Source organism: Caretta caretta, chromosome 25 (genome assembly GCF_965140235.1).
Source record: "Caretta caretta isolate rCarCar2 chromosome 25, rCarCar1.hap1, whole genome shotgun sequence".
Classification (NCBI taxonomy): Eukaryota; Metazoa; Chordata; order Testudines; family Cheloniidae; genus Caretta; species Caretta caretta.
The window spans coordinates 16297736-16320831 of NC_134230.1; the positions used below are offsets into that span (position 1 = coordinate 16297736).

The 23096-nt window shown below is 61.5% G+C and overlaps 1 protein-coding gene across 5 annotated transcripts; it reads left to right on the plus strand.

The window, feature by feature from the left end:
- The first annotated feature begins 8452 nt into the window (after nucleotides 1-8452).
- Nucleotides 8453-22758, plus strand: PLK5 (polo like kinase 5 (inactive)). 5 transcript variants are annotated; one of them, XM_048831211.2, is made up of 15 exons: nucleotides 8453-8598; nucleotides 10777-10884; nucleotides 12156-12272; nucleotides 13182-13311; nucleotides 14860-14947; nucleotides 15027-15122; nucleotides 15541-15739; nucleotides 16296-16434; nucleotides 16523-16611; nucleotides 16708-16816; nucleotides 18014-18094; nucleotides 18493-18652; nucleotides 19209-19338; nucleotides 19566-19676; nucleotides 20499-22758. In XM_048831211.2, the coding sequence occupies exons 1-15, from the start codon at nucleotides 8494-8496 to the stop codon at nucleotides 20682-20684; spliced, it is 1848 nt and encodes a 615-aa protein (XP_048687168.2). In that variant the 5' UTR covers nucleotides 8453-8493; the 3' UTR covers nucleotides 20685-22758. The 5 variants fall into 5 exon arrangements, with proteins under 5 accessions (XP_048687168.2, XP_048687170.2, XP_048687169.2 ...); XM_048831213.2 differs by having other exon boundaries at nucleotides 18493-18544; XM_048831212.2 differs by having other exon boundaries at nucleotides 18017-18094.
- Nucleotides 22759-23096: the final 338 nt, after the last annotated feature.

The following is a 23096-nucleotide window of genomic DNA, read 5'->3' on the forward strand; positions in this document are numbered from 1 at the left end:
CTTCCCCCTGCAGCCCAGCACGACTCGACTTCCATCCCCTAGATCTTCCATCCCCACGTACTCCCAGGGGCTCCACCCCACAGCCCCAGCAAGCCCCTGGCAGGCGGAGAACCATGGCCCACCCCCCAGCACTACCCTGCTCTGCTGGGGGCGCTCGCTCCCCCTAGCCGCCTGGGAAGGTAGGGCAGATCTCGACCCCCTCCCCTCCAAGGGCAGGGATCAAGCAGTGACAGGAAGCTTGGGGGGCATTTTTATTTCTCCCGTCCCTGCTGATGCACCCCACCCCCACCGCTATGTAGGATTGGAAGCAACCAGGGGCATGGGGGGTAGGGACTGGGAGCGGGAGTGGGGGCGGTTCTTGGAGGAGCTCAGTTCCCACCAGCCCTCAGGTGCCGAGTGCTGGGGCTGGGCTCAGAGCCCATCCCAGACAGGTTGTTTTTGATGCTGTTCCCTGCCCCACTGCAGTGCGAAGCCAGCAGGCAAACCCCGGGAGGTGACCGAGATACGGGCTCCAGCCTCGTCCCCAGCCAGGGCCAGCGCCGCAAGGGAGATCCTACTCCAGGGGGATGCCAGGCAGGGCCTGCTGCCTGCCCTGGAGCCTCCTGGCAGGGAGGGCAGAGATGGGGACCAGAGCATCAGGGGCTTGTCCCCTTGCCCCTCGCAAAGCACCAGCTCCCTGAGCTGATGGGGAGAGGGGAGGTCCTGGCTGAGGCTGTTGCACGTGTGGGATGGGGCGGGTGATTCTGTGCTGTGCCAGTGGTGATGTGGGGCTCGGTGCCCCGGGCACATGGGTGATATGCCAAGTCTGGCCATATGCCCAGATCTCATTGTACTGGTACCAACAGCCAGTGCAGCCTCCAGGCAAACTGGCCTGGCCCCACGTGGGAAGGGGGGCAGGCGGGGCGGGATTGGGAGGCATCCAGGCTTTGGCTCCGCTGTCCCCGGCCCACCAGTGGTGCCAGCCCCAGGGAGCTGGGCTTGCCTAGCCCACGATCACGGTCCAGCGGGGGGGTAAGACCCCCCAGGTTTGAGACCGAGAGCTCAGAGGGCTTGCGGCTGGCGTGGGCAGGTTGTGGGGTGCGGGGGGGCAGGGAGCAAACCTGGACCAGCCCAGGAGAGCTGGGGGAAAAGGGTCTTGTGAAGCAGCACCAGGCATGGCCAGAGCCTGGCAGTGTGAGCAAGGCCTCTGCACAATGGCCAAACCAGGCCCCACGGCCAAACCCCCTCTTCCCAGCTCCGGGCTGGACAGCTCGGAGCTCCCCCGGGGTGCGGGGATCAGGGGGCCAGGGTTCCTTCTCTCTCTTTGCTTACAGGCTCTGAGAATACCCTTCTGCTCCCACCCTGCATCAGTCCTCCCCGAGAGCCCTGCCAGCCCCCCCTCATGTCCCTCCCCACCCCACAGCCAACCCCACTCCATGCCACCAGCCCAGTGCTGAGAACACTGGGGTAACGGGAGAGGGAAGGACCGCGGGGAGTGGCAGTCGGGTAAACACTAGGCCTAGGGAGTGGGGGGCACGAGGGGGTTAGGGTTGCCAACTTTGATTGGCCGTATTCCTGCAGGTTCCATCACATGACATAATCTTTCATTAAAGATTGATCTTTAATTGCTGGAGGCTCCAGGACAATCCTGGAGGGTTGGCAGTCCTAGGAGGAGCTGATGGTTGGGGGACTAGAGAGAATGGAGGGGCTGGGAAGGATGGGCAGAGCGGGGGTTGGGGGGGTACAAGAGGCTGGGAGAGATGGGGAGAGCAAAGGGGGCTGCATCTTTGGCTGGAATGCAGCTGACACCCCCCCACCCCGAGAACAAGGCCAGCGCGTGCAGTGCATGCTGGGAAACGGGCAGCTCCTTGCACCTGCAGCTGGGCTGCGCCTTGTTCTCCTGCCAAGGCTGCTTCAGGAGTGGGAAGGGCGGGGGGAGCAGGAGGACAGGAGAGGTCAGGGATGTGGGGGAAGGGAAGGGCAGAGAACAGAAGAAAGGGACGCGTGTGTTGCGGGGGTGTCAGGCAGCCAGAGAAGGGGAGGAAGCTGCAGGGAGGGAGGGGTCTGGCCGGGGGTAGATGAAGAGTGGGATCGGGGGTGGGGGAGCAGGGGTACAGAGCACAAGGACAGGAAGGACAAAGCAGGAGATGGGGGAGGAAAATGAAGCCCTTTGCAGTGCTCAGTGGGGGAGGGATTCTTGAGCCAACACGGAGGGCGGGGGATTATGGCCTTTCCACCATTGACTGGGAGGGGGTACATGGCCCTCCCACCACCGGCCTTGGGAAGGAAGATGCTGGCAGGGGCAAGGCCGCTCCCCACCTCCGCAGGAGAGAGCACATGGCCTGAGCCTGGGAGAACCTGGCCCCAGAGCTCTCCGGCAGCCCAAGGGGATGGAGAGGAGCCCGGGCCTCACCCCTCAGAGAGGCAGCTCTGGACGCCCCCCGGCCCCTGCAGGGAGCTGGGAACCGTTTCCTGAGTCAGTTTCCTCCACCTGCAGCTCAGCATTCTCCCCCATGGCCGTGGGGCGCTGGCGGTATGTGGGGGGGAGGGGGATAATCAGCCAGGTGCCTGCCTGAAGCCTGCATTCACGGACACATCAGCACCTTGCCCGCCGGAGGGATGGTGGCTGGCAGCTCCCAGCATGGCCTTGGTGGGACCCACAGCAGCTGTCTTTGTGGGGGTGTTGTTCAGAGACACGCTCTCCCAGTAGGGGTGGTGAGGCATCGATCCCAGGCCAGGATTGGGCCCCAAGTCCATCTCCCTTCCAGGACCTTTGCACCATTCAGCTCTGTTCCCTGTCCCGCAGCATGAGGACAAGGGAGGAGATCGCAAGCGCGCCCTTCCCCCAGCCACACACCATCAACCCCTGGAACTCACCGCTGCAGGATGTCACTGGGGCGAGCAGCATGCAGGGCTCCACATAAAGAGGAGCACAGCAGAAGTCTTCTTTAAATGGGCTTCCCTGACCATCTGTCTGTATCCACCTGCTGTCTCTTGTACTTAGGTCGTCAGCTCCTTGGGCAGCTCCTTTTTGTTCTGTTTGTGGGGTCCTGGTCCGGGACTAAGGTTCCTAGGTGCTACCCCAATACAGATTAAATCGTAAATAATAATAATCCATAAACCGCTTGCAGGCCTCAGCAAGAGCTCTTCTTAGCCCTAGAAAATCCAGGGACAACGTCGCCTCCTGCTAGGCACCAGGTACTGGCACCTTATCTGTTAACTACCTGGGTTTACACAGGCATCTGTTCTGCCGGCACCCTTGTAACAGTGCTATCTAACAAGAAGGGATCGGGCATTTCCCACAAAGAACAGCTCTTGCAGGGACACTGGCTAAGGGAAATCGCCATGACTCCCAGTCCTCATGCTTCAGAGCAGATGCTCAGGGAGGGTCAGGAAGGGATTTCCTCCCACGGGGAGAGCACTATAGTTTTTTAAAGCCGTATGGAGTGTCTGGCACTGGCTGCTCTTGGAAGCTAGATGTATCAGTGGAGTGTTTGCAGCCCGTTTTCCAGACAGAGAGGAATGCAGTCTTCTTGGATTTCAATCTGGCACCACATTGATGGAATTGGGGAGTTTATACAGATCATTGGTCCCTGCCTTTTAAATAACAGGGAAGCAGAGACTATTTTATATAGTTATTTATCATAGCACCAAGAGGATCCAACTAAGGTCGGGGCTCCATTGTGCAAGGTGCTGTATATAAAAGTTAATAAGAGATAGCCCCTACCCCGGAGAGCTTACAATCTAACCAGCCCAGACCTAGGAAGGATTGTTATCTCCATTTTAGAGATGGGGGAAACTGAGACACACAGCAATGACGTGACTTGCCCAGGGCCACACAGGGAGTCAGGGGCAGAGCCAGAAATTGCTCCCATACCACCTGCATTCCAGCCCCGTAGCCTGCCCACACGACCACCTTCCCGTCTCACTAAATCACTGCAGATCCAGGTGCTAACAGGTACCTTCAGTGAGCGACCCTCTGACTAATCAGACCCTGTGTTGTTTCTCTGTACATGGCACACTGAAGAGACAGGGCCCTGGCTCAGCACTCAATGGGTTAAAGTTGTATGGTGTTTGTTGGGGGTCTGGGAGCCAAACCTCCGGGAGCAGCTGTTCCCAGCCCCTGTTTTGGCTGCTTGCCAACCTTGTAGAGCTGCAGACTCCAGTCCTCAATGTTCAAGGGGAAAGGCTCCCCAGAGACACACCCATCCTCTCGCCCCAAACTCCCAAGTTACTGGGCATCAGCCAGGCTGGGTGTAGGGGATATGGCATGCTCCCCCCATGCCCAAGGGCCCCCAGCTGGAGAGAGGGAGTGCAATGAAAGGAGGTGTGTTGTGGGGGGTGGGAACTTGACACCTCCTCTTTGCAATCCCCTTCCCCAGAGGGGATCTGAGCCCCCCCAGGGGCAGGAGGTGAAGAACTCTGAGATAGAGCTGGATTTCCACATGTCAGGGGAGTTGGGATCCAGGAGTCCAGTTTAGGCCAGATCAGCGATAGAGAAGGAATCCCTCCCTCCCCCAAAGTGCATAACAGGGATGAAAAGTGGGGGGGCATGGCTTCCCCACAGCCCTGAGCAGGGCTCACCTAGCCCTAGCCCATGATGCTGGTGTGCAGTGATTAACTCCCTGCCCCTTTCACAAGGGCTTGAAATTAACTCTGTGTGTCAATTGCAGCTCCCATTAGGGGACCCTGGGGGTGTAGAGAGGAGCCCACGATGGCTGCAGGAGAAGTGTATGTGCTGGACCCAGGAGTCCAGGGGGACTCTGCCTTCTAAACAAGCCCCTCTTCTCCCCAGACGCAGACAGCCACCAGGCTCTCACTGCAGCCTGTTCTCCTGCCAGGAGCGAAGAGCAGAAGGTGCCACTGTAAACACCAGGCGATCCGGTGTCGGACACACATTCCACAGGCCTGGCGTCACAGCCCGGCTCGGCCCCCTGCGACCAGCCCCACAGAGGGAGCGTGCACCCCGACGTCGGCCAGGTGGCACCGGCTGCTTGCCGATGGCGTGGGAAGACGTCGCAAGAGCTGCCCGCCTGGAGGCAGGCTCAAGGCGGTGAGATGGGAACATTTGGGCAGGACCCACAAAGGCAGACCCAGGGGAAGGAGCAAAGGAGTCGGCGGTCCTGTAATGCCCAAAGCACTTCATGAGCACTCGCTAATTAAGCCACCTTTTGAGTTCGCTGGGCCTCCCGGAAGGTTGCCCCTCTTTGGGGGCGCTCGGCCATTTCTGGGGGCGCAGGCTGGTGACCCAGTCGCTGCAACAGCACCACCCCCATGGTAACCACAGCATCTGCCTTTCACCTTCAGCTCAGCCGAGCTGCCTGGTAAGACCAGCCCAGCTCCCAGGGGACAAAGACCCCTCTAGGATGGGGGTTTATCGGGCCTCCTCGCTGGGATCTTGTGAATGCACCATGGGGACTGAACTCCCCTCTCCTCCACCAGCCAGAGGTCCCTCCAGGGCAGGGCAGGGCAGGATATTTTCACTAAACACAGCCTGGTCAGGAGCGGGGGGGAGGGGGGCAGGAGTGCTGCCCGATTTGTACCATAATACAAATAACTAAGTGCTCCCCCGTCCAGTCTTGCTGAAGTGGGTGGCTGCCTTTCATCACTTGTTGAATGCTGCCCCCTCGCCTCTTCCCCCAGCTACTGCAGGCTCCTGCGGACACGAGCACCGCCCGGGGAGATCTTTCCAACTTCATTTCAAGTTTTCTGAGGGTTGCTTTATTCCAAGGCAGACCCAGTCCCTGCGATCCCCTGGGCGGACGACTCGAGCTCTGAGATGCTCTCGGTCCCGTGTGGATGTCAGGAACAATAAGATTCCGCCCTTCTACAGCACTTTCCACCCTAGGATCCTGTTGGGCTTTAGATACATAAATTTAGCCCACAGGCCCCCCTCCCCAGCATTTTGTAGATGGGGAAACTGAGGCACAGCAAGATTTAAGACCAGTATTTTCCAGCCTGGGTGCCTCAGGTTAAGCGCCCAATCAAAGGGTCTGATTTGCAAAACTAGTGCGCACCTGTAGCGCCCACAGACTTCACTGGCATTGTGGATACTTGGCACCTCCGCCAATCAGGTCACTTACGCAGCTAAACATGGATCCAGGGAGCCTAGTCTTAGACATCCAAGATGGACAGTGTTGAGCGAAGTGACCTGCCCACTGTCACACAGCAAGTTTGGGGCTAAGCCAAGAATGGAACCCGGATAAGCAGGGCCCCTTAACCACAAGCCCATTCTGCCTGCATTAGAGATCCCGAGGGAGCTGCCGTTTGCACTCCTCCTCCTCGCATTGCTGGGCACTCGCTGTGCCCCCCCCTCCCCAGAAGTGGCTGCATTTCAGTGGGGCTGTGCTGCCAGAGTGCGGTGGGAGGAGGGGCTCCAGGCACAGCACGAGTGGGTTATTCTGACCCTCTCCCCCTCACTCTACAAAAGAGGACGGGGAGCAGCAGATGTGGGAAGATGGAAGGAAGGGGCAGGACCTTTGGGATGTGCCCGGGGGGGATTCTCAGGATGGGGTTAAGGGCCTTACCACGGGGGGTTTGGGTCCTTTCCCCCCACCCTAGAGGTGGAAGGGAAATCAGCTTCTCTATAAGGACCAGAGACAACAGAGACCCTAAAACACCTTTGCCATCCCCTTTGCCCGCTGCCCTACCTGCTGTTCTCCAGCCCAGCTGTACATGGCCCTGGTGTGGGGGCTCCCACACCTTATGAGATGACCCCCCCAGCCACCGATCCCAGCGTCAGGAAGTGCTTCCATCAACCCCACCAAAACACGGGATCAGAACAAGAGCTGGACGCCAGAGGGAGCCACGCCAGCGAGAACGTGCAAGGGAGCCCAAGCCGGCCCCGGGCCTAGGGCTGCCCAGGGCATGGCTAGTTCCAGAGAGGGGGCACTGGGCTCCCCCGTGGTGCATGGACATGCAAGTGGGGCGCTCAAGGGTGCTGCGAGGGGCAGGTGGGAAGGTTTGTCTACACAGGGAAATGCCAAAGTAGAATAAATATCCCAGAATAGAGTCACTTGTCCTGTGGAACAGTGGCCACGTGTGGGGGTAGTTAGAATTATTTTGCTATAGCTCTGCAGTGTTTCTCCATGGAGACAAACCTTAAGGGTCAAGGGGGAAGAAGACCACCCCCCCAAAAAAAGATCCCCCCCAAAAGGGGCTCATAGAAAGTTTCTGATTATCCTCCCAGCTAACCCACCCTGTCCCCTCAGTCCTGGGGCCACCGCCCCTTGCAGAGGGGACTCTGGGAGAGTAGAAACAAGCAGCAGGGAGCAACTCCTTGCTGGCGTCAGCATCGTCCCATGGCGCCCACCTCACCTGGGCATCTCACAGCCCTTTCCCTCACCCATGAAGCCACGCCTCTGGAAGGGACCCGTCCACCCCCACCCCGAAACACAGCCAGCTCTGGGGTGGAGCAAGGCAGCTGTTGAACAGCCGCACGGCAAAGCTTCAGAAGAGCAGGGGGATGGCACATGGAGGAGGAGGCTGCATGCAGTGGAAGTGCAATGGGGGTGGGGAGGCATGTCGGGTGCAGAATGGACCTGGCGGAGTTATCCCGGCTGTGAGCTCTTGCGTGACCACTCACCGCACAGGGCCAGGGATCTGTAGTTATCAGCCAGAATGGGGTCAGGATACTTCCTCAATGCGAAGTTTTAGCCTTGTGAATAAGGCCCCGGACAGGGGCTCAGGAGACCAGGGTTCTATCCCCCAGCACTGCCACCAGTTCTGGCCATGGCCACGGGCAAGACACTCGCTCTCTGGGTGCTTCCGTTTTCTCAGCCATCTTTCTCTCCCCTTTGTCCATCTAGACCCTGAAAGGAGGGGCTGGCTGGGCCTGTGCAGTGCCGAACACAACAAAGCCCTGATTTCTACCGGAGCCTCTGGGCATCATTCAGCCAAGGGATATTTACATGGCAGGCCTAGCGCTAGGAGGGGGCACGGTTGACCACAGCACGTCCCCATCTCTCTGCTCTGTTGTGACATATCCCTCCTGCACACCCACGTTTAGAGCAGCTGAGACGTCCCCAGACCCCCTGGTCTGGCTGGGTCACGGATTTTCCACGTTTCTCTGGCTAAAGGTGTTCGCAGGTGCGGGAGTGGGTGGTGGATATCAGGCTATTTCGTCTCTTACCATAACCCCCCCGCCCCCCCATGGGTGACATCCCAACTGTCACCGCAGGAACCAGCCATGATGCCGCCCCTCCAAGGACTCCAGGTGAGGGCCTGGCAAACCATCTCAGAAACCCAGCTGCTGCTAACGCAAGGACCGGAGGCGCAGCTGCTCTGCCAAGCCTGGATTCCCCTTTAACGAGCTCGGCCGGCCCCTCCTCTCTGCCCGCCCCCAAGTTGTGGAGTCTTGAGCCCATGTCTTGGGTATCCAATCGGCAGGCGATGGGGAGAGCAAGCCCCTGCCTGCATTATAAGAGGTTTGCAAGTGCTCTGCCTTGGGCACAGTGAGTGGAGCTCGGAGAACGAGCCGGGGGGGAATAGGGGGTGGGAGAGGGCCTGGGGCGGATGGAGCCTTCAGCCAGCAGGAGGGCACAGGGAGACAACCTGAGCTACTTCATAGAGGATCCAGGCACCAGGACGCTGTACAGGAGGGGCCAGCTCTTGGGAAAGGTACCATTTTTCCCCACTTTCAAGCTGTTCTGGGAAGCCAATTCCCCCCAGGCTGTTGGGGGCAGAGTCTGTGTGCGCATCTGATGGAGACAGGGCTACTTTTGTACTTCTCTAGCACCTGCCACTGGACACTGGCCATGGACTAAACTCATCCAGCCCCCCTTCCCCGCGGGAGGTAGGCAAGTCCTTGTGGTCTCCAGTTTAGATGGGGGGAACTGAGGCAAGGGGGGGAGGGGGCGGGCTATTTGCCCAAGGTCATCTAATCAGTGACAGAACTGGGAATAGAACCCAGGAGTCCTGATGCCTACCCCCCCTTCCCCTGTTGGATCCACTGGACACCATTCCCTTCTGAGAGCTGGGACTAAAACCCAGGACTCGAACCCCAGGCGCCGCCCTGCTGCTCCCACTGGACCCCACCACTGAGCTGCAGCAGGCCACGGCCTGATTCGGGAGACTGCTGAGCCGAGGGATCAGGCTGTGCCAGTTAGCCCGAGCCCGTGGGGTGCAAAAGCAGCCGCAGATTAGCAGGGAGCCGCGCTCACAGCCGGGGGCTGCCAGACCTGCCCTCGCTCCTCTGAGGTTCTGGAAGCCGCTTCTCCCACGTTGGCTGGCAACCACTTACCAGGGAGAAGTTACAACTCATGAGTTGCCGGGGGCTCTTCCCGGCTCCTCCTGGGTGCAGAGGGAGCCCCGCTCCTTACCCTCCCTAATACCCTGGGCCCGATCCTCCATCACACTGTACCATCGCTTACACCTGTGCAAAGTGCGACCCCCTCAGGGGCAGCTGTCTCCACCTACTTCGCCCTGATGCCAGTGACCCGGGAATCAAGGGATCAAAGAACTTCCTACTGTGGCCAGCTCACCACAAGTCTGCCAAGGGAAGCCCTGAGCACTTAAAGCTACCCTGGACTAGGGTGACCAGATGCCCCAATTTTATAGGGACAGTCCCAATATTTGGGGCTTGGTCTTATATAGAGTCCTATCCCCCCACACACACACACACACACCCGCCCTGATTTTTCACACTTGCTGGTCACCCTACCCTGGATGGAGCAGCCTAAAGCACTGGTCAGGGCCCTGCTCCGTGCCATTGCAGCAGGGCCTGGGCACCAGAGGCTGGGATGGCCCAGGGCAGCACGGGGTGCCCAGCCCGACTCAATGACGCTTCCCCATGGGCCCAGCCAGGGGCCTGCTAGCCCATGCCCGGAGAGCAGGGCTTGCTCCCCACTGGTGCGGCTGCAGTGCCCACCCCCCAGACAAAGCCTCGGTCTCACAGCCCCCGTGATGAGGAAACTGAGGCACAGTGAGGGGTTAGCCATCCAGTGGTGCTGCAAATTTTTACAGTGGAGGTGCTAAAGGTGGAAACCATGTATCTGGGTTGTTACTACTACTTCAAGCCAGGGGGGGTGAGGCAGCCCCCGCCCCGAGTTTCAGCACCTAGAGACCCTGTCTGTCTCAGTCCCCATCTCTGTTCATAGCCGTAACACCCGGCGCTGACCTCACTGCTCTACCAGACAGGGGTGAGACAGGAATGGGTTAAGTAGCTTTGCATTCTGGCCTTGAACCTGGAGCCAAAAATCAACAGGAAGCAGAGTCCAGTGGCAAATGGAGAGAAACTGAGGCACAGAGGCACAGCAACTAGCCCATCAGCTGCTGCTGCACCTGCAGGAGAGGGAACTTTTTCTCTTTCAAGACAGCCGCATTGGCAGGCAGGAGCGGCCAGGTCAGGAAGCAGGAGAGCCCCGACTGCCATGCAAAGCTGCCCACAACGGGTACGATCCCCGCCGGAAAGGCTGGTGCCTTGCGCAGCTTGTGAGGCTCAGCATGGGCACTGCTGGCTAGCGGTGAGAGCCAGCAATGGCGACTCAGGGCCCTGGCACTGAGGGGAGAAGGATTGAGGAGGTGAAGCAGCGTTTGGGGCACCAGGGTTGGTTGATTGATTCGTCTCATCTCTGGGAGGCGAGCCCGACCTAGGACTCCTGGGTTCTAGTCTCAGGTGGAAGGGCCAAGGGTCATCATTGGAGGCACTGTCAGGGTGGGAACGACCCTCCGCGGATGCCCAACCCCCATGGCTTTGTCCCAGGGAAGCTCCCCCCCCGGTACAAGTCCCCACAGGGCCGGGGGAGCAGGATGCAGCCCCGGGTTACCAGCATCCTCACAGCTCCTCCTTGTGCGCAGGGAGCTTTCGGCCAGTGCTACAAGTTCACGGACACGTCCACCGGCAAGGTCTACGCTGTCAAGATCGTCCCCCAGTCCCGCATCTCCCGGCTGGAGAGCAGGGGGAAGGTGAGCCAGGGGCTACTCCCTTGGGGAGGGAAGGGGAGGAAGCACCTAGCACTGGCCAGACAAGCCTGGAGGTTATGCCCCCTCCTCCCCACACCCTTCTTATCATCCCCCCAGAGGAGCAATTGGCCGCAGCTGGGCCCTGTTTTGCCTTCTCCCAGCTGGGCTACCTATGCTGGGCAGACACCCATGAACTACGGGGAAGGCTAATTAACGCTTTCCTTGCCAGCAGCCGGGGCTCGACTATACCCCTCCCCCCGCCAAGCCCCATTCCTGCGCCCCCTCACCCCGTACCTCAATCTTGGGGGTGGTGGGGAATAAACCCCAGGGCAAACAAAAAAGCTCCCCTCCCTCCGCAGACTCTCCACTTTCTTCTTGTTCTCACCATCCCCAAGCCCCGGGGTGTCGCCCAGCCCCCAGCTGAGACCCGGTCTCTGAGTATCACAGAGCAAACCACGGGCCACGCAGAGATGAGCCGCAGCCTCCAACGTCAGTGCAGGGTGAGACCGCTTCTCATTCCTCCACATGGGGAGGCCATTGCGCCTGAGCACCGAAGATTGAGAGCGTTAACCCTGGTGGCCCACCCTGCGGGTAACCACAGCCTGATCGTCTCCATCCCCCCTGCAGCTTCGTTCAGGGTCCAGAAATTCCCCGTCTGCCTCTATCGTGTGACTCGGCTGTTGCGAGATGCCGGTCACATTCCACCGCAGAGCCAGCTGCATTTCGGTGGCAGAGGCGTGATTTCCCTGGCGCACACCGTCTGCCAACTGCTTGGCATCCCTTAGGCCCCTTGCCCGAGAGATATGTCAGATCTCATTAAAGCCTTGGTCTTGCTGTCATTTTACCAGCTCATGTTGGCATCAACCAAAAAGCATGAATGCTCTGAGCTAGCTGGGTTCTGACTCTAATGGAATGGCCGGTGGTGGGTGGGTATGCATAGCTGCCACCTATGGGAGGGATCTGAACTGCATAGCTGTGTATCATAGGCCCTATACTTCTAGCAGCTAATGGGTTTCTCCTATCGCTCCAGTAGCTTTGGGAGGAGCAGAATGATCCCTACTGCTGTCGTAAAGTTCCCAGGGGCTGTGAGTGCAACGCTGACAGCTGTGAAACTCCGAGCTGGGCACGAGGACCCAGGATCCGCAGGCCCAGCCGGGGAGCAGTGTGCGTGTGTGTTTTCCACAGCGCTGTATGATTCTAGCTGACTCCAGCGCTTCGGGCTCGTGACTCGTTTCTCTTGCTCTTTGTGCATGTCTGCAATTCTCCTCCCGCAGGTCGAGAGGGAAATCGAGCTGCACAGCCACCTGAACCATCGGCACGTCGTGGGCTTCCACCGGCACTTTGCTGACCGGGGCAACATCTACATGATCCTGGAGTACTGCAGCCGCAAGGTGAGCCGAGCTGAGCCAAGGTGCTGGGCCCCGGCTCTCGTCAGGGAAGGGAGCAAAGATATACCTAGACTCAGAACCTCCAAGGTGTTTGCACTCTTAACTTCCGTTGAAATCCAGGGAAGTTAGGAGCCTACATACATTTGGAGCCATAATAAATTGGGCGTCTCTCCTGATTTTTTTCCAATCCTCTGGCGCCTGCAAATCTGGCTTGAAAATATGAGACCAGCCTTTATCTGGCTTGCAGCATGTTGCGAGAGGCCTGTTTGACTAGTGTTGCGGGAGGCAGCCTGGTCTAGAGCAGAGAAGGTGCTGGGATTCTGGAGCTCTGGGGTCTGTTCCCTCTCTGCCTGTGATCTACTGTGTGTGACCTCGCGTGAGTCACTTTCCCCTCCCTTCCACCCTTTGGGCTTAGTGGGCCACCCAAGCTGGTGTCACTTAGAGCAGTCCTTAGGCTGCTCTAAATTACCCTGGGGCAGTGGAAGATTTCCTGGGAGCAGCCAAGGAGTCACTCCAAACACAGCTATATATATGGCTGCTCCCTTCGGATTGAAAGGGACAGACGTGGTTATTCTTCAGGGTTGACTTTTTAGTCCACTAAGTGAAGGGTGGGGCAGCTTTCCGAGGCGATACGAGAGTAACTAACCTGCCTCTAGCAGCTCCACTGACCCTCCGACAAGCAGAGACAGGCTGGAGCCATGAAAGTCAGGCCCAGATGTCGAGCGCCCGAGGGTCAGAGAGAGGGGGGATGGGTTTGACTCAAGCCCCTCCGCCTCCCCCCCCCCGATCCAATCTGTCCCCAAAAGGCTGGGCGGGGGGTTACCAGCACCTTGGACCGTGCTGCCGATCGGAGGCTTGCGTGCTGTGCTGGACCCAATCTGTCGCTGAGCTGTTTCCTCTCCCCATCCCCAGTCCCTTGCCCACATCCTGAAGGCCAGGAAAACGCTGACGGAGCCAGAGGTCCGATATTACCTGAGGCAGATCGTTGCGGGGCTATGCTACCTCCACCAGCAGGGCATCATCCACCGCGACCTCAAGCTGAGTATGTGGCTCGGGCCGGCAGCAACGAGCCGGGGCTGGCTGCAGCACAGGGGGACGCCGGGGTGAGAGGGGGGATCCCCAAAGGGTGCAGGGGGAGAGACCTCGCCAGTGATGCTTACACATCGCCCTCTGATGCTGAGCAGGTGCCCGTGGGAAAGCGGCTGGCAGAGGGAACTGGATTCCGCCCCACCCCTCCAGAGTCCTCGCCTAGACATGCTATGGGACTTGGCTGCAGTGGGGAAGGCACCCCATGGGGACAGGAGGGCAATGTTGCCTAGTAGTCGCAGCCAGGGCTTGGGAAGCAGGACTCCTGGGTTCTATGCCGCGCTCGGGAGGTGCAGTGGGTTGGAGTGTGGGGAGGCCGGGGGGGGGATGGGGGAGTTGGAGCTCCTGGGTCTTCTTTCCAACTCTGAGGCGTGTGGAGCAGGTTGCTGGGTGCCAGGACTCCTGGGTTCTGGTCTCAGCTCTGGGAGGGTGGCCCTATAGGTTGGGGGAGAGGAGGGAAGGGGCTGGGAGTTGTGGCTCCTGGGTCCTCTCTCCAGCCGTGAGAAGCATTGAGCTGGTTTTGGGGTGCCAGGATTCCTAGGTTCTGGTCCTGGTTCTGGGAATCTGGTCCAATTGGTGTGGGGAACAGAGGAACAGTGGTGGCTGGGAATCAGGACTCCTGGGTTCTTTTTCCAGCTGTACTTGAGGCAGGTCATGTCCTTCCCCTTCCTCTCAGCTCCCGCACTGGGCAATTAGGAGATGGGACTGAGCTCCTAGGGGCTCAGACCCTTGGATTGATTGATCTCTGCCTTACAGCAATGCAGCACCAGGGGTCCCCAAATCAATCTTCCTGGGGACCCTTTCAATCCTTTAAGCCTTGAGCAGCAGTGAAGGAGTTAATCACCCCTGTGCCCTTCACCTTGGCCTCTGAGACCCCACCCGAAGAGGGCTGGGGGCTGGAGAGGGGTTATAAATACACCAGCAGCGCGTCTGGCCGTCTGGCTTGTTGGGAGTAAATGCCACCAGCGTGACTTCATGCTTCTGAATGGGAGCCCAGGAGCCAGCTCTCCATGTAGGGGCTGCCCCGTGGAGGGGGAGATACGTGGGGACCCCCAGATGCAGCCTCTCTCCCTGACACGCACACAGCTGCCCCCTGCCGAGCAGCCTCTGTCTGCTGGGCTGGGGAGGGCCTCCTGCCTGTGATTTATTGCTCCCATGGGGCACATACAAACCGCCAGGGCTACTGAGGAGGCCCTGTCCAGAGCCTTCCTCTGAACAATGGGCTACTCCTGTCTCCAAAGCTGCTTGAGCTGCTGTACAGAAATATATCGGCACAGACAGCCCCGCATACGCCCCCCTCCATACTCCCTTCTCCCCTGCAGCATGGTCTAGTGGCTAGAGCCTGGGAGCCAGGACACCGTTCCCAACCTTGCTACTGATTCCTTGTGTGATCTGGAGCCGCTCTGTGTCTCAGTTTCCCCACCTGCAAAGGGGGGTGACTCTGGCCGTGTAACTGGAAAGCTGCCCGGATGTGCTCAGCGGCTGACCTCTCTTCCCCCCACAGGTAACTTCTTCCTCACGAAAAATATGCAGGTGAAGATCGGGGACCTGGGGCTGGCGACGAGAGACGAGCAGGCCAGCCAAAGACGGGGGTAAGTGCTGGCCCAGCACAGCCTGCAGCCCTTGCCGGGGCGCTCTGCGGATTCACCTCCTGTTCCTTTTCCCCTACAGCGTGGTGTGTGGGACGCCCAACTACCTGGCCCCCGAGGTGATCGCCAAGAAGGGGCACTCCTTCCAGTCCGACATCTGGGCCCTGGGCTGCATCATGTGAGTGAGGCACCAAGCTGCAACTGGGCAAATGCCTCCGAGCGGGGTGGGCCGGGCCGGGTCGGTGGGGAGGGAATGGGATACGGGGCACCAGCTCCAACCCAGCCCCAGGGTGTGGAACAGGCTGGTTCAGTGGGGCGGGGAATGGGACATGGGGCATTTTGACTCTTTGGGGCACCAGCTCTGATCCAGCCCCAGGGCAGGGGAATGGCTAGTTCAGTGGGGTGGGGAATGGGATATGGGGCTTTTTGACTCTTTGGGGCACCGGCTCCGACCCGGCCCCAGGGGGAATGGCTGGTTCAGTGGGGTGGGGAATGGGACACTGGGCCTTTCCCCTCTAGGGAATGCTCTGATTGGCTGCTTGTGCCCGCCTTGGTGCACTGGGAAGGCTCTGATTGGCTGCCTTCCCTCGCCCCAGGTACACGGCTCTGACAGGCTGCTCCCCCTTCGAGATCACCCACAAGCAGGAGATGTACCAGTGCATCCGGGAGGGCCGGTACCCCGCCCCCAACCACCTCTCGCCCGGCGCCAGGAAGCTGATCGGCCGCCTGCTGGCGCCCCGCCCCTCGGAGCGGCCCAGCCTGGAGGAGGTGCTGGAGCACGAATTCTTCACCCAGGTGCGGGCGATGCAGGGGCGGGCGAGTCGCTCCGGGCACTATAGATGGCAGGCACCCATCCCGAGCGGCGCTGCGACCCCGTGTGCCAGGTCGCGATGCCGCTTGCTCGGATTTAAGACGGGTGCTGCGCGTACACTGGGGGAGCCGGGCCCAATTGCTGGGCACACGCTTGCACCCGCGAACCCCGTCTAGGAGCCCAGGGTGGGCGTGCACCTGTGCTGCCCTGTCTTAGGAAGAATGCCACCTCCCCTGGCCCACAGCCCCCAGAAGGGTCCCGTGCCCTTAGCTCAGCTGCAAAGAGCTGCGGCCGGCCCTGGTGCAAACCAAAACCAAGAGGATCCAGGTTCTTGCACCCAGCCCCCGACACAGTGCCCCAAGTCCCTGGGCTGGTGCTCCAACCTCTCCAGCCCCTCTGGGTTACTTCCACCATCCCTCGCCTCTATAGCCCCTTCTAGCCCTGGTGCCCATATGGACCGTGGGGTCCTTGCCCTGCCTCCTCCGTGGCACCAGCGTGAGGTACAGCCGGGAATGGAGTGACGTGGCTGTCGTCTCCCAGGGTTTCACTCCGGACAAGCTGCCGTCCCGCGCCTGCCACTCGGTGCCCGTCTTCGCCCTGCCCAATCCAATCGGCAAGCTCCTGCAGAAGGCGGCCAAAGTGCTGTTCAGGGGGTTGCCGTGCCAGGAGCCCCAGGCAGGTGGGTCAAGTGGCCGCGTCCCCCCGTGCTCTGGGCTGAGCTTGGCAGTGCCCGTGTGGCGTCATGGCTCCACTGTGTCTCCATCCAGGTAGCCCGGTGCCCGGCGAGGAGCCGGAGAAGCTGACAAGCCAATCCTGGCAGGCTCAGAACCTGCCCAGCACGGAGCAGCACAGCGAGGTAGGAGGGGTCCACAGGAAGGAGGGTGGGGAGGGACCTGGGGGGGTCTGCAGTCCGGCTCCCCCCTCTCACCCGCTGTCCCCGTCTCCCTGCCAGGTGGAAGGAGGCAGTGTCCAGGCTATGCCATTGACCAAGGGCCCCCACATGTTCTCCATCCATCTGCTCATGACGGGAGCTCTCAGGCCCAGATGCTCCAGTGCCGACTGTAAGTGGATGCCACATTTCCCAGACCGGCCTCTAGCTGTCGGGCTGGAATTTGGGAGGGTTCTAGGCTGGAGACATCCAGGGCCTGATGCCAGCTGGGAGCAGTGTGTGCAGAGCCCCTGCTGGGGATCGGGCCCTGGGGGGGCTCCAGTTGGGCCCCCACACCAAGGACCTCTCTTGGTCTCCAGCTCCCTTGGGAGCTGCCCGGGGAGGCTGCAGCTCACATGCACTGTGTGGCCAGGGGCCCGGAGTAGCCCCCAGTAGGGCTGCCGGGAGCCTGCTGGGCCGGGATCGCTGCAGTATGAGGCCCCCACCGCCCTAGGGTTGCCAACTGTCTAATTGCACAAACCCAAACACCCTTGCCCCGCCCCCTGCCCCGAGGCCCCTCCCTCCGTCACTCACTCTCCCACACCCTCACTCACTTTTACTGGGCTTGGGCAGGGGATTGGGGTGCAGAAGGGGGTGAGGGGTGTGGGCTCCAGGTGGGCGGCGCAGCAGGGCTAAGGCAGGCTCCTTGCCTGCCCTGACCCCGCGCTGCTCCTGGAAGTGGCTGGCACGTTCCTGCGGCCCCTGGGCAGGGCAGGGGTCTCTGCGTGCTGCCCATGCCCTGAGCGCTAACTCTGCAGCTCCCATGCGCCGGGAACTGCAGCCAATGGGAGCTGCGGGGGCCGAGCCTTAGCCCCGCCGCGAGGCCAGACTTTTAGCACCTAAAAACCTCCTGGTTTGGCTTCAGTAGCCTCCGGGAGATAGGTCCTGATTCCGGGAGACTCTTAGCGAAACCGGGAGAGTTGGCAACCCTACGCCTCCCCCTGGTGTGGCCCCCCTGGGTTCCCTCGCTGCTTCCTGTTGGCTGGTTGGGGCAACAGCCCCACTCATTGCGGGAGGGAGGCCCTCAGGGCAGGAGAGCACATGGGGCTGGCGGGGCAGAGAAATGATCCAGCCACCTGCTGTGCTCACTGGCGGAAGCATTGTCTAGCGGTTCGACGGGGGTGGGGGATCAGGACCCCAGGGTTCTCTCCCCGGCTCCGGGAGGGGAGTGGGGTATAGTGGTTAGATGGGGGGCGGGGATCAGAACTCCTAGGTTCTAGCCCAAACTCTGGCAGGTGTAGTGGTCGGGGCTGGAAGGCGGGGGGCAGAGGGGTGCCAGGCTTACAGGGGGTGCCATGCATGGAGCCCTGATCCCAGCCCGTCTCTGCAGCAGATGAAGGCTGGAGCGTGGGGAGCGCAGTGCAGTCAGTCACGAGGGTGCTGAGCAGCTGCCTGGAGAACATGCCTCTGGGTAAGAGGGAGCCCTGTGCCGGAGACCCACAAACCCCTGCACGCCCAGCTCCATCATCCCCTGGGCCTTCCTCAGCCCAGGCACCAAGCCCCCCGCGCAAACCTGGCCGGATACGAGTGGGGCCTGGGCTGGGCTGACTGGACCCACCCTGGGCCACTGTCCAGCCCATCGGCTGCAGGGGCTAGGACTCAGTGCTGGGGGGTGGGATTGCCCCACAGGGCCTGGCAGTGCCAGGGGTTGGGCCGGGCCAGTGGGAGTCTGCTGGGTGGAGGCACAGGCTGCTCAGGTTGCCTCCTGCCCCCACCTGCTCTGTCAGGGCCTCTCCCCAGCTGGCCGGGCACCGGGGGCCTGCGAGGGCCTCTGTGCTGGGCCTCAGGCTCCCCTCTTTCTCCTTGCAGCCAAGCACAACCCTGTGCAGCGCCTGGCGCCACCCGTCCTCTGGGTCACCAGGTGGGTGGATTATTCCAACAAGTACGGCTTCGGCTACCTGCTCTCGGACGGCTCTACGGGCGCCCTGCTCGCCGACGGCACCCACCTAGCCCTCTGCCCGCAGCCCCCGTAGGTATCCCCCGGGCACCCACCTGGCCCTCTGCCCCCTCCCCTGGGCACCTGCCTGGCCACCTCCTCTGGGCACCTGCCTTGCCCTCTGCCTGCAGCCATCGTAGGTATCCCCCCCGGGCACCTGCCTGGCCCTCTTCCCCTTCCCCCGGCCACCCACCTGGCCCTCTGCCCTCTCCTCCGGGCACCTGCCTAGCCCTCTGCCCACAGCCATCGTAGGTATCCTCTGGGCACCCACCTGGCCTTATGCCCCCTCCCCCGGGTACCTGCCTGGCCCTCTGCCCCCACCTGAGAATCCACCTGGCCCTCTACCTTCCCAGCACCCACCTCAGCACCTGCCTTGCCACCCCTGGAGCCCTCTGCACAGTCAGCCCCAGCCCCGCTCAGACACCCACCACCCCGTCTGCCCATGCAGCAGCAGGTACCTCCAACCCCCCCCAACCCTCTGCTCAGTCCCCCTGACACCCACCTCGCCTGGCACCTGCCCTGGCAGGTGTCTGGGCACCTGGGACACCTGCAGCTCCAGCCTCGCGGCTTTTTTGTGGCTTCCTTCCAGGCGTGTCTGCTACTGCCCAGGGCGTGGGGAGGCCATGTCCTTCCCCCGGAGCGACGTGCCCGCCTTCCTGGCCACGAAGATGGGCATCCTGCACTTCTTCTCCCAGTACATGCAGCAGAAGCTGCTGGAGGTGAGGCCCCGGGGCTGGGGAAACCCCGGGGCTGGGCCAGGGGGGTGCAGGGGGAAGAATCACGGGGCTGGGAGCGCGGGATATGCCAGGGGCGGCTGGGGGAGGCCCCAGGGTGCAATCCCCTCTGGGCTGTGCCCGCGTTGCGGGGCGGGGGGGGGCCATAAGGGGGAGCCAGGCTCGGTGCCCCCCCGGCCCAGCCAGCTGACTGACTCTGCTCCTGCTGGCAGGGGGGGAGCGAGCCGGCGGGTCCCAGCAGCTCCTCGGACGCCCCCTGTCTCCTATGCTGTGCCAAGTCGGACCGGGCGCTGCTGATGCTCTTCAGCAATGGGACGCTGCAGGTAACCCCCCCATAACCCCCGGCACACCCTTGAGCCTCTCCCCCGAGCCCCCACTCAGGCCTCTCCTCGTCCGGTGCCCCCCCCCCCCGAGCCTCTCCCCTCATCCGCCTGCCCCACGGCTGCTCCCTCCTCTCCGAGCCTCTCCCCTGATCCTCCCACCCCATGGCTACTCCCTGTCCTTCCCCTCCACCCCGCAGCGCCCCGCAACCGCCATCACACTTCCCCCAAGCCATGCCCCAGGCTCTGGCTCCTCCCACCCAACACAGGGCCTCTGCAGACCTAGGCTGCTCTGGACTATCCAGTGTCACGAGTGAAGTGAGTTTGACGGCCTCAGCTGCGTTCCGCCCTCCCCAGGGGCTGCAGCACAGCCTGGCCGGGGTGACAGGCCCGGGGCTGGGATAGCAGGGAATGCGGGGCCCCAGAAGGGCTGCAGTCCGTGCCCCCCTACCCACACTGCCCCAAGGCCCTCTCCTGGCAGCAGGGCCGGACAGTGGCAGCGGGGGCTGGAAACCCCTGGGGAAAGGGGGGCTTAGGTGCAAGGGCAGCTGGGGGCTGGCAGTCGGGGGGCAGAAGGGTCAGAACTAGAGGGCAAGGGGGAGGGAGTGGAGCAGGAGCCCCCACCCTGCAGCCAGAGCTCCCTAAGCTCATGGGGGCTGGTCCGATTGTCGGATCCCAGCAGCGGGGGCCACCAGCGGGGCTCCCTGGCCCTCCCCAGTGTGTGTGTAGGGGGAGACTCTGGGGCAGGGGGAGGGGTATTAACTCTCTCCTGGGCCAGGTTCTGTGGGACGCTGCATCACTCGCCCTCCCCTCTCTGCCCCGCAGGTCAATTTCTATCACGACCACACCAAGCTTGTGCTGAGCTGCCCAGGGGGCGGGCACCTCCTGACCTTCATCGACCAGCAGCGCATCAGTGCCACCTTCCCGCTGGGCGCCCTGGCCGCAGGGGGCTGCGCCCCGGCCCTGCGGGAGCGCCTGCAGTATGCCCTCGACATGGCCCACTGCCTGTAGCTGCCTCCGCTGTCCCCCCGGGACTCTCCCGCCCCCAGGAGCCAGACCCACTGCCCAGCACCTGGCGTGGCATGGACATGGACACAGGGCGGCTGAGGTGATGTTGTGGCCCGGGGCAGGCCCATTAGGGGCTCTTATGGGACCCAATTTGATGATCAAACTCTACTCCCTGGCTTGGGGGGGTGCTGTGGAGACATGGGTCCTTTCCACTCTGCCCCTCGCTCCCCCTGGAACCAACGGGGCCTGGAGGTGCCCGTTTGCCCGATGCTAATGCCGGCCCAGGAGCTTCACCCACTGGCGTCCCCTGAGGATGGGATTTGGGGCGCTGCAAATGGGCCTTGGCCTCCAGGGGTGGCTCCCAAAGGGGAGCTGGAGCAGCGGGTGGCGGGGGCCACTAGGCTGCCTGGAATGGCTGGGGCCAGTGGCCAGGCAAACTGGGGAGTTGCCTGCAGGGTCTGGGACTGGAGCTGGCCGGGCCTGACTGCTCTGCACTGGCGGAGGGTGGGGAAGGAGCCTGCTAGGCCAGGCTCCCGCCCAGACTGGAGCCAGGATGGGAAGGGGGCACTGAAAGCCAAGGTTACGTGATGGAGGGAGGTGCTCTGAGGAGGCAAGAGAACCCAGGAGTGCAAATGCAGGAGGTGTGACAGGGTCAGGCCAGATGGTTACAGGAGAGTGATCCTATTGGGATCCAGGAAGTGGGGGGGGGGGCAGAAGCCCACTGCTAAAGGACCCCCCTCAGTCTAAGGGGAGGATCCACAGGACCTGGAAACCAAGTGATTCCGGGGGACAACTAATGAAATAACAGGGACAGGAGTGCGGTCAAAGGGTCAAATGAAGGGAACCTGATGGGGACACTGAGCAGAGAACCCCAGACAGCACCCAGTGCTCCTCGAAGGCGTCAAGGGAGCCAGTGGATGCCGCCCAGAGGAACTCTGCCCAGATGCATGAACAGACAGAAGGCAGATATATTAGCCCCAGATTAAGCAGTTCCCTTTTCCCTGGGTAAGGAAACAGGGGCAGTTCCAGAACAATCAGGAACGTGCTGGAACCATGTAAGGTAGGCAGGCTTATTAGGATACCTGGAGCCAATTAAGGGGCGTGGGCATGGGCATGCTGGTGCTGCTGCTGCTGGAGGACTGAGGAGTACAAATGCTACCTGGCGTCAGGAGGAAGGTCCTGTGGTGAGGTTAGAGAAGGGGTTAGGAGGAGGCCATGGGGAAATAGCCCAGGGAGTTGTAGCTGTCACAAGAAACACTGTAGACTGCTGTGATCCACAGCGCCCTGGGCCCGGGATCCCCCCAACTCCCTATTGGATACAGGAGTTGCCCTGGACTGTGGTCCCACCAGAGGGGAAGGTCCCTGGCCTGTCGCCCAACCCACGAGGTGGATCAGCAGAGACTGTGGGGATTGTTCTCCTTCCGTTTCCCCGCACTGGCCAGTGCTGAGGGTAGCTGAGTGAACGGCGGGTTTGAGCCACTAGCCAAAGTGGCCAAACTGAGGGCTGCCGTGGACCTCAGAAGCGAGCAAATCCACCAATAAGCGCAGGACCCACCAAGGCAGAGGAGGAACTTTGTCACAGACGGGGAGGGAGCTGGCTGGAGGGCAAGTGGCGGAAGGTGAAGGAGCTGTGGGGAGGTCAGGGGTGTCTGGTTGGTTCTGGGCCCCACTGAGTCTGAACTCCTCTCCCTGCCCAAGGAGGCAGCCTGGCCTGGCCCGGCCCAGTGGTTCCGGCCGCACCCTGGCTTGTGAGTGAGGGTGGGGCAGGTGCCAGCTGGTGCTGAGGGTGGGGGGGAGCAGGGACAGAGAGGGGCTGTTCACACACACGTACCCCAGTGCTGGGGGGTGCAGAAACCACCGGGACAGCATGGAGGGGCAGGGCAATGCAGGATGTGAAGTGGGGGCCTGCAGAGAGGGTGCGAGGGGAATGGGCAGAGCTGCGAGGCCCAGGAGAGCCCAGGGCTCGGAGAGCCCGACCAGCGGGTCTCTAGCTGCAGCCCGCTGGCAGCGCAGGGGCTGGGCTGGCGTAAGTCACAGAAACGCTGTTCCACATTAAACTCCTATGGCTGCCGCTTAACAGTGTCTGATTCTGAGGGCTCTGGGGCTGTGACACGGGGCTCCAGCCCTCCAGGGGTCTCTGCAAACCTGCCTCGGATGGATCAGCAGCCTGGCGGATAGAGCACCTGGCAGAGACGCCGGAGACCTGGGTGCTATTCCTGCTCTGCCACCGGCCTTGGGCAAGCCACGGCCCTGCTCTGTGCCTCAGTTTCCCTCTCTGTAAAATGGTATCATGCTGCTGCCCTCCGTTAAACAGCACTTTGACCTACTGAGGAAAAGTCCTAGGTCAGAGCCTGGGGTGATTATTATTAGTGACTGTCACGGAGTCCCTGGGCGATGCTCTGGAACTGCTCCCCA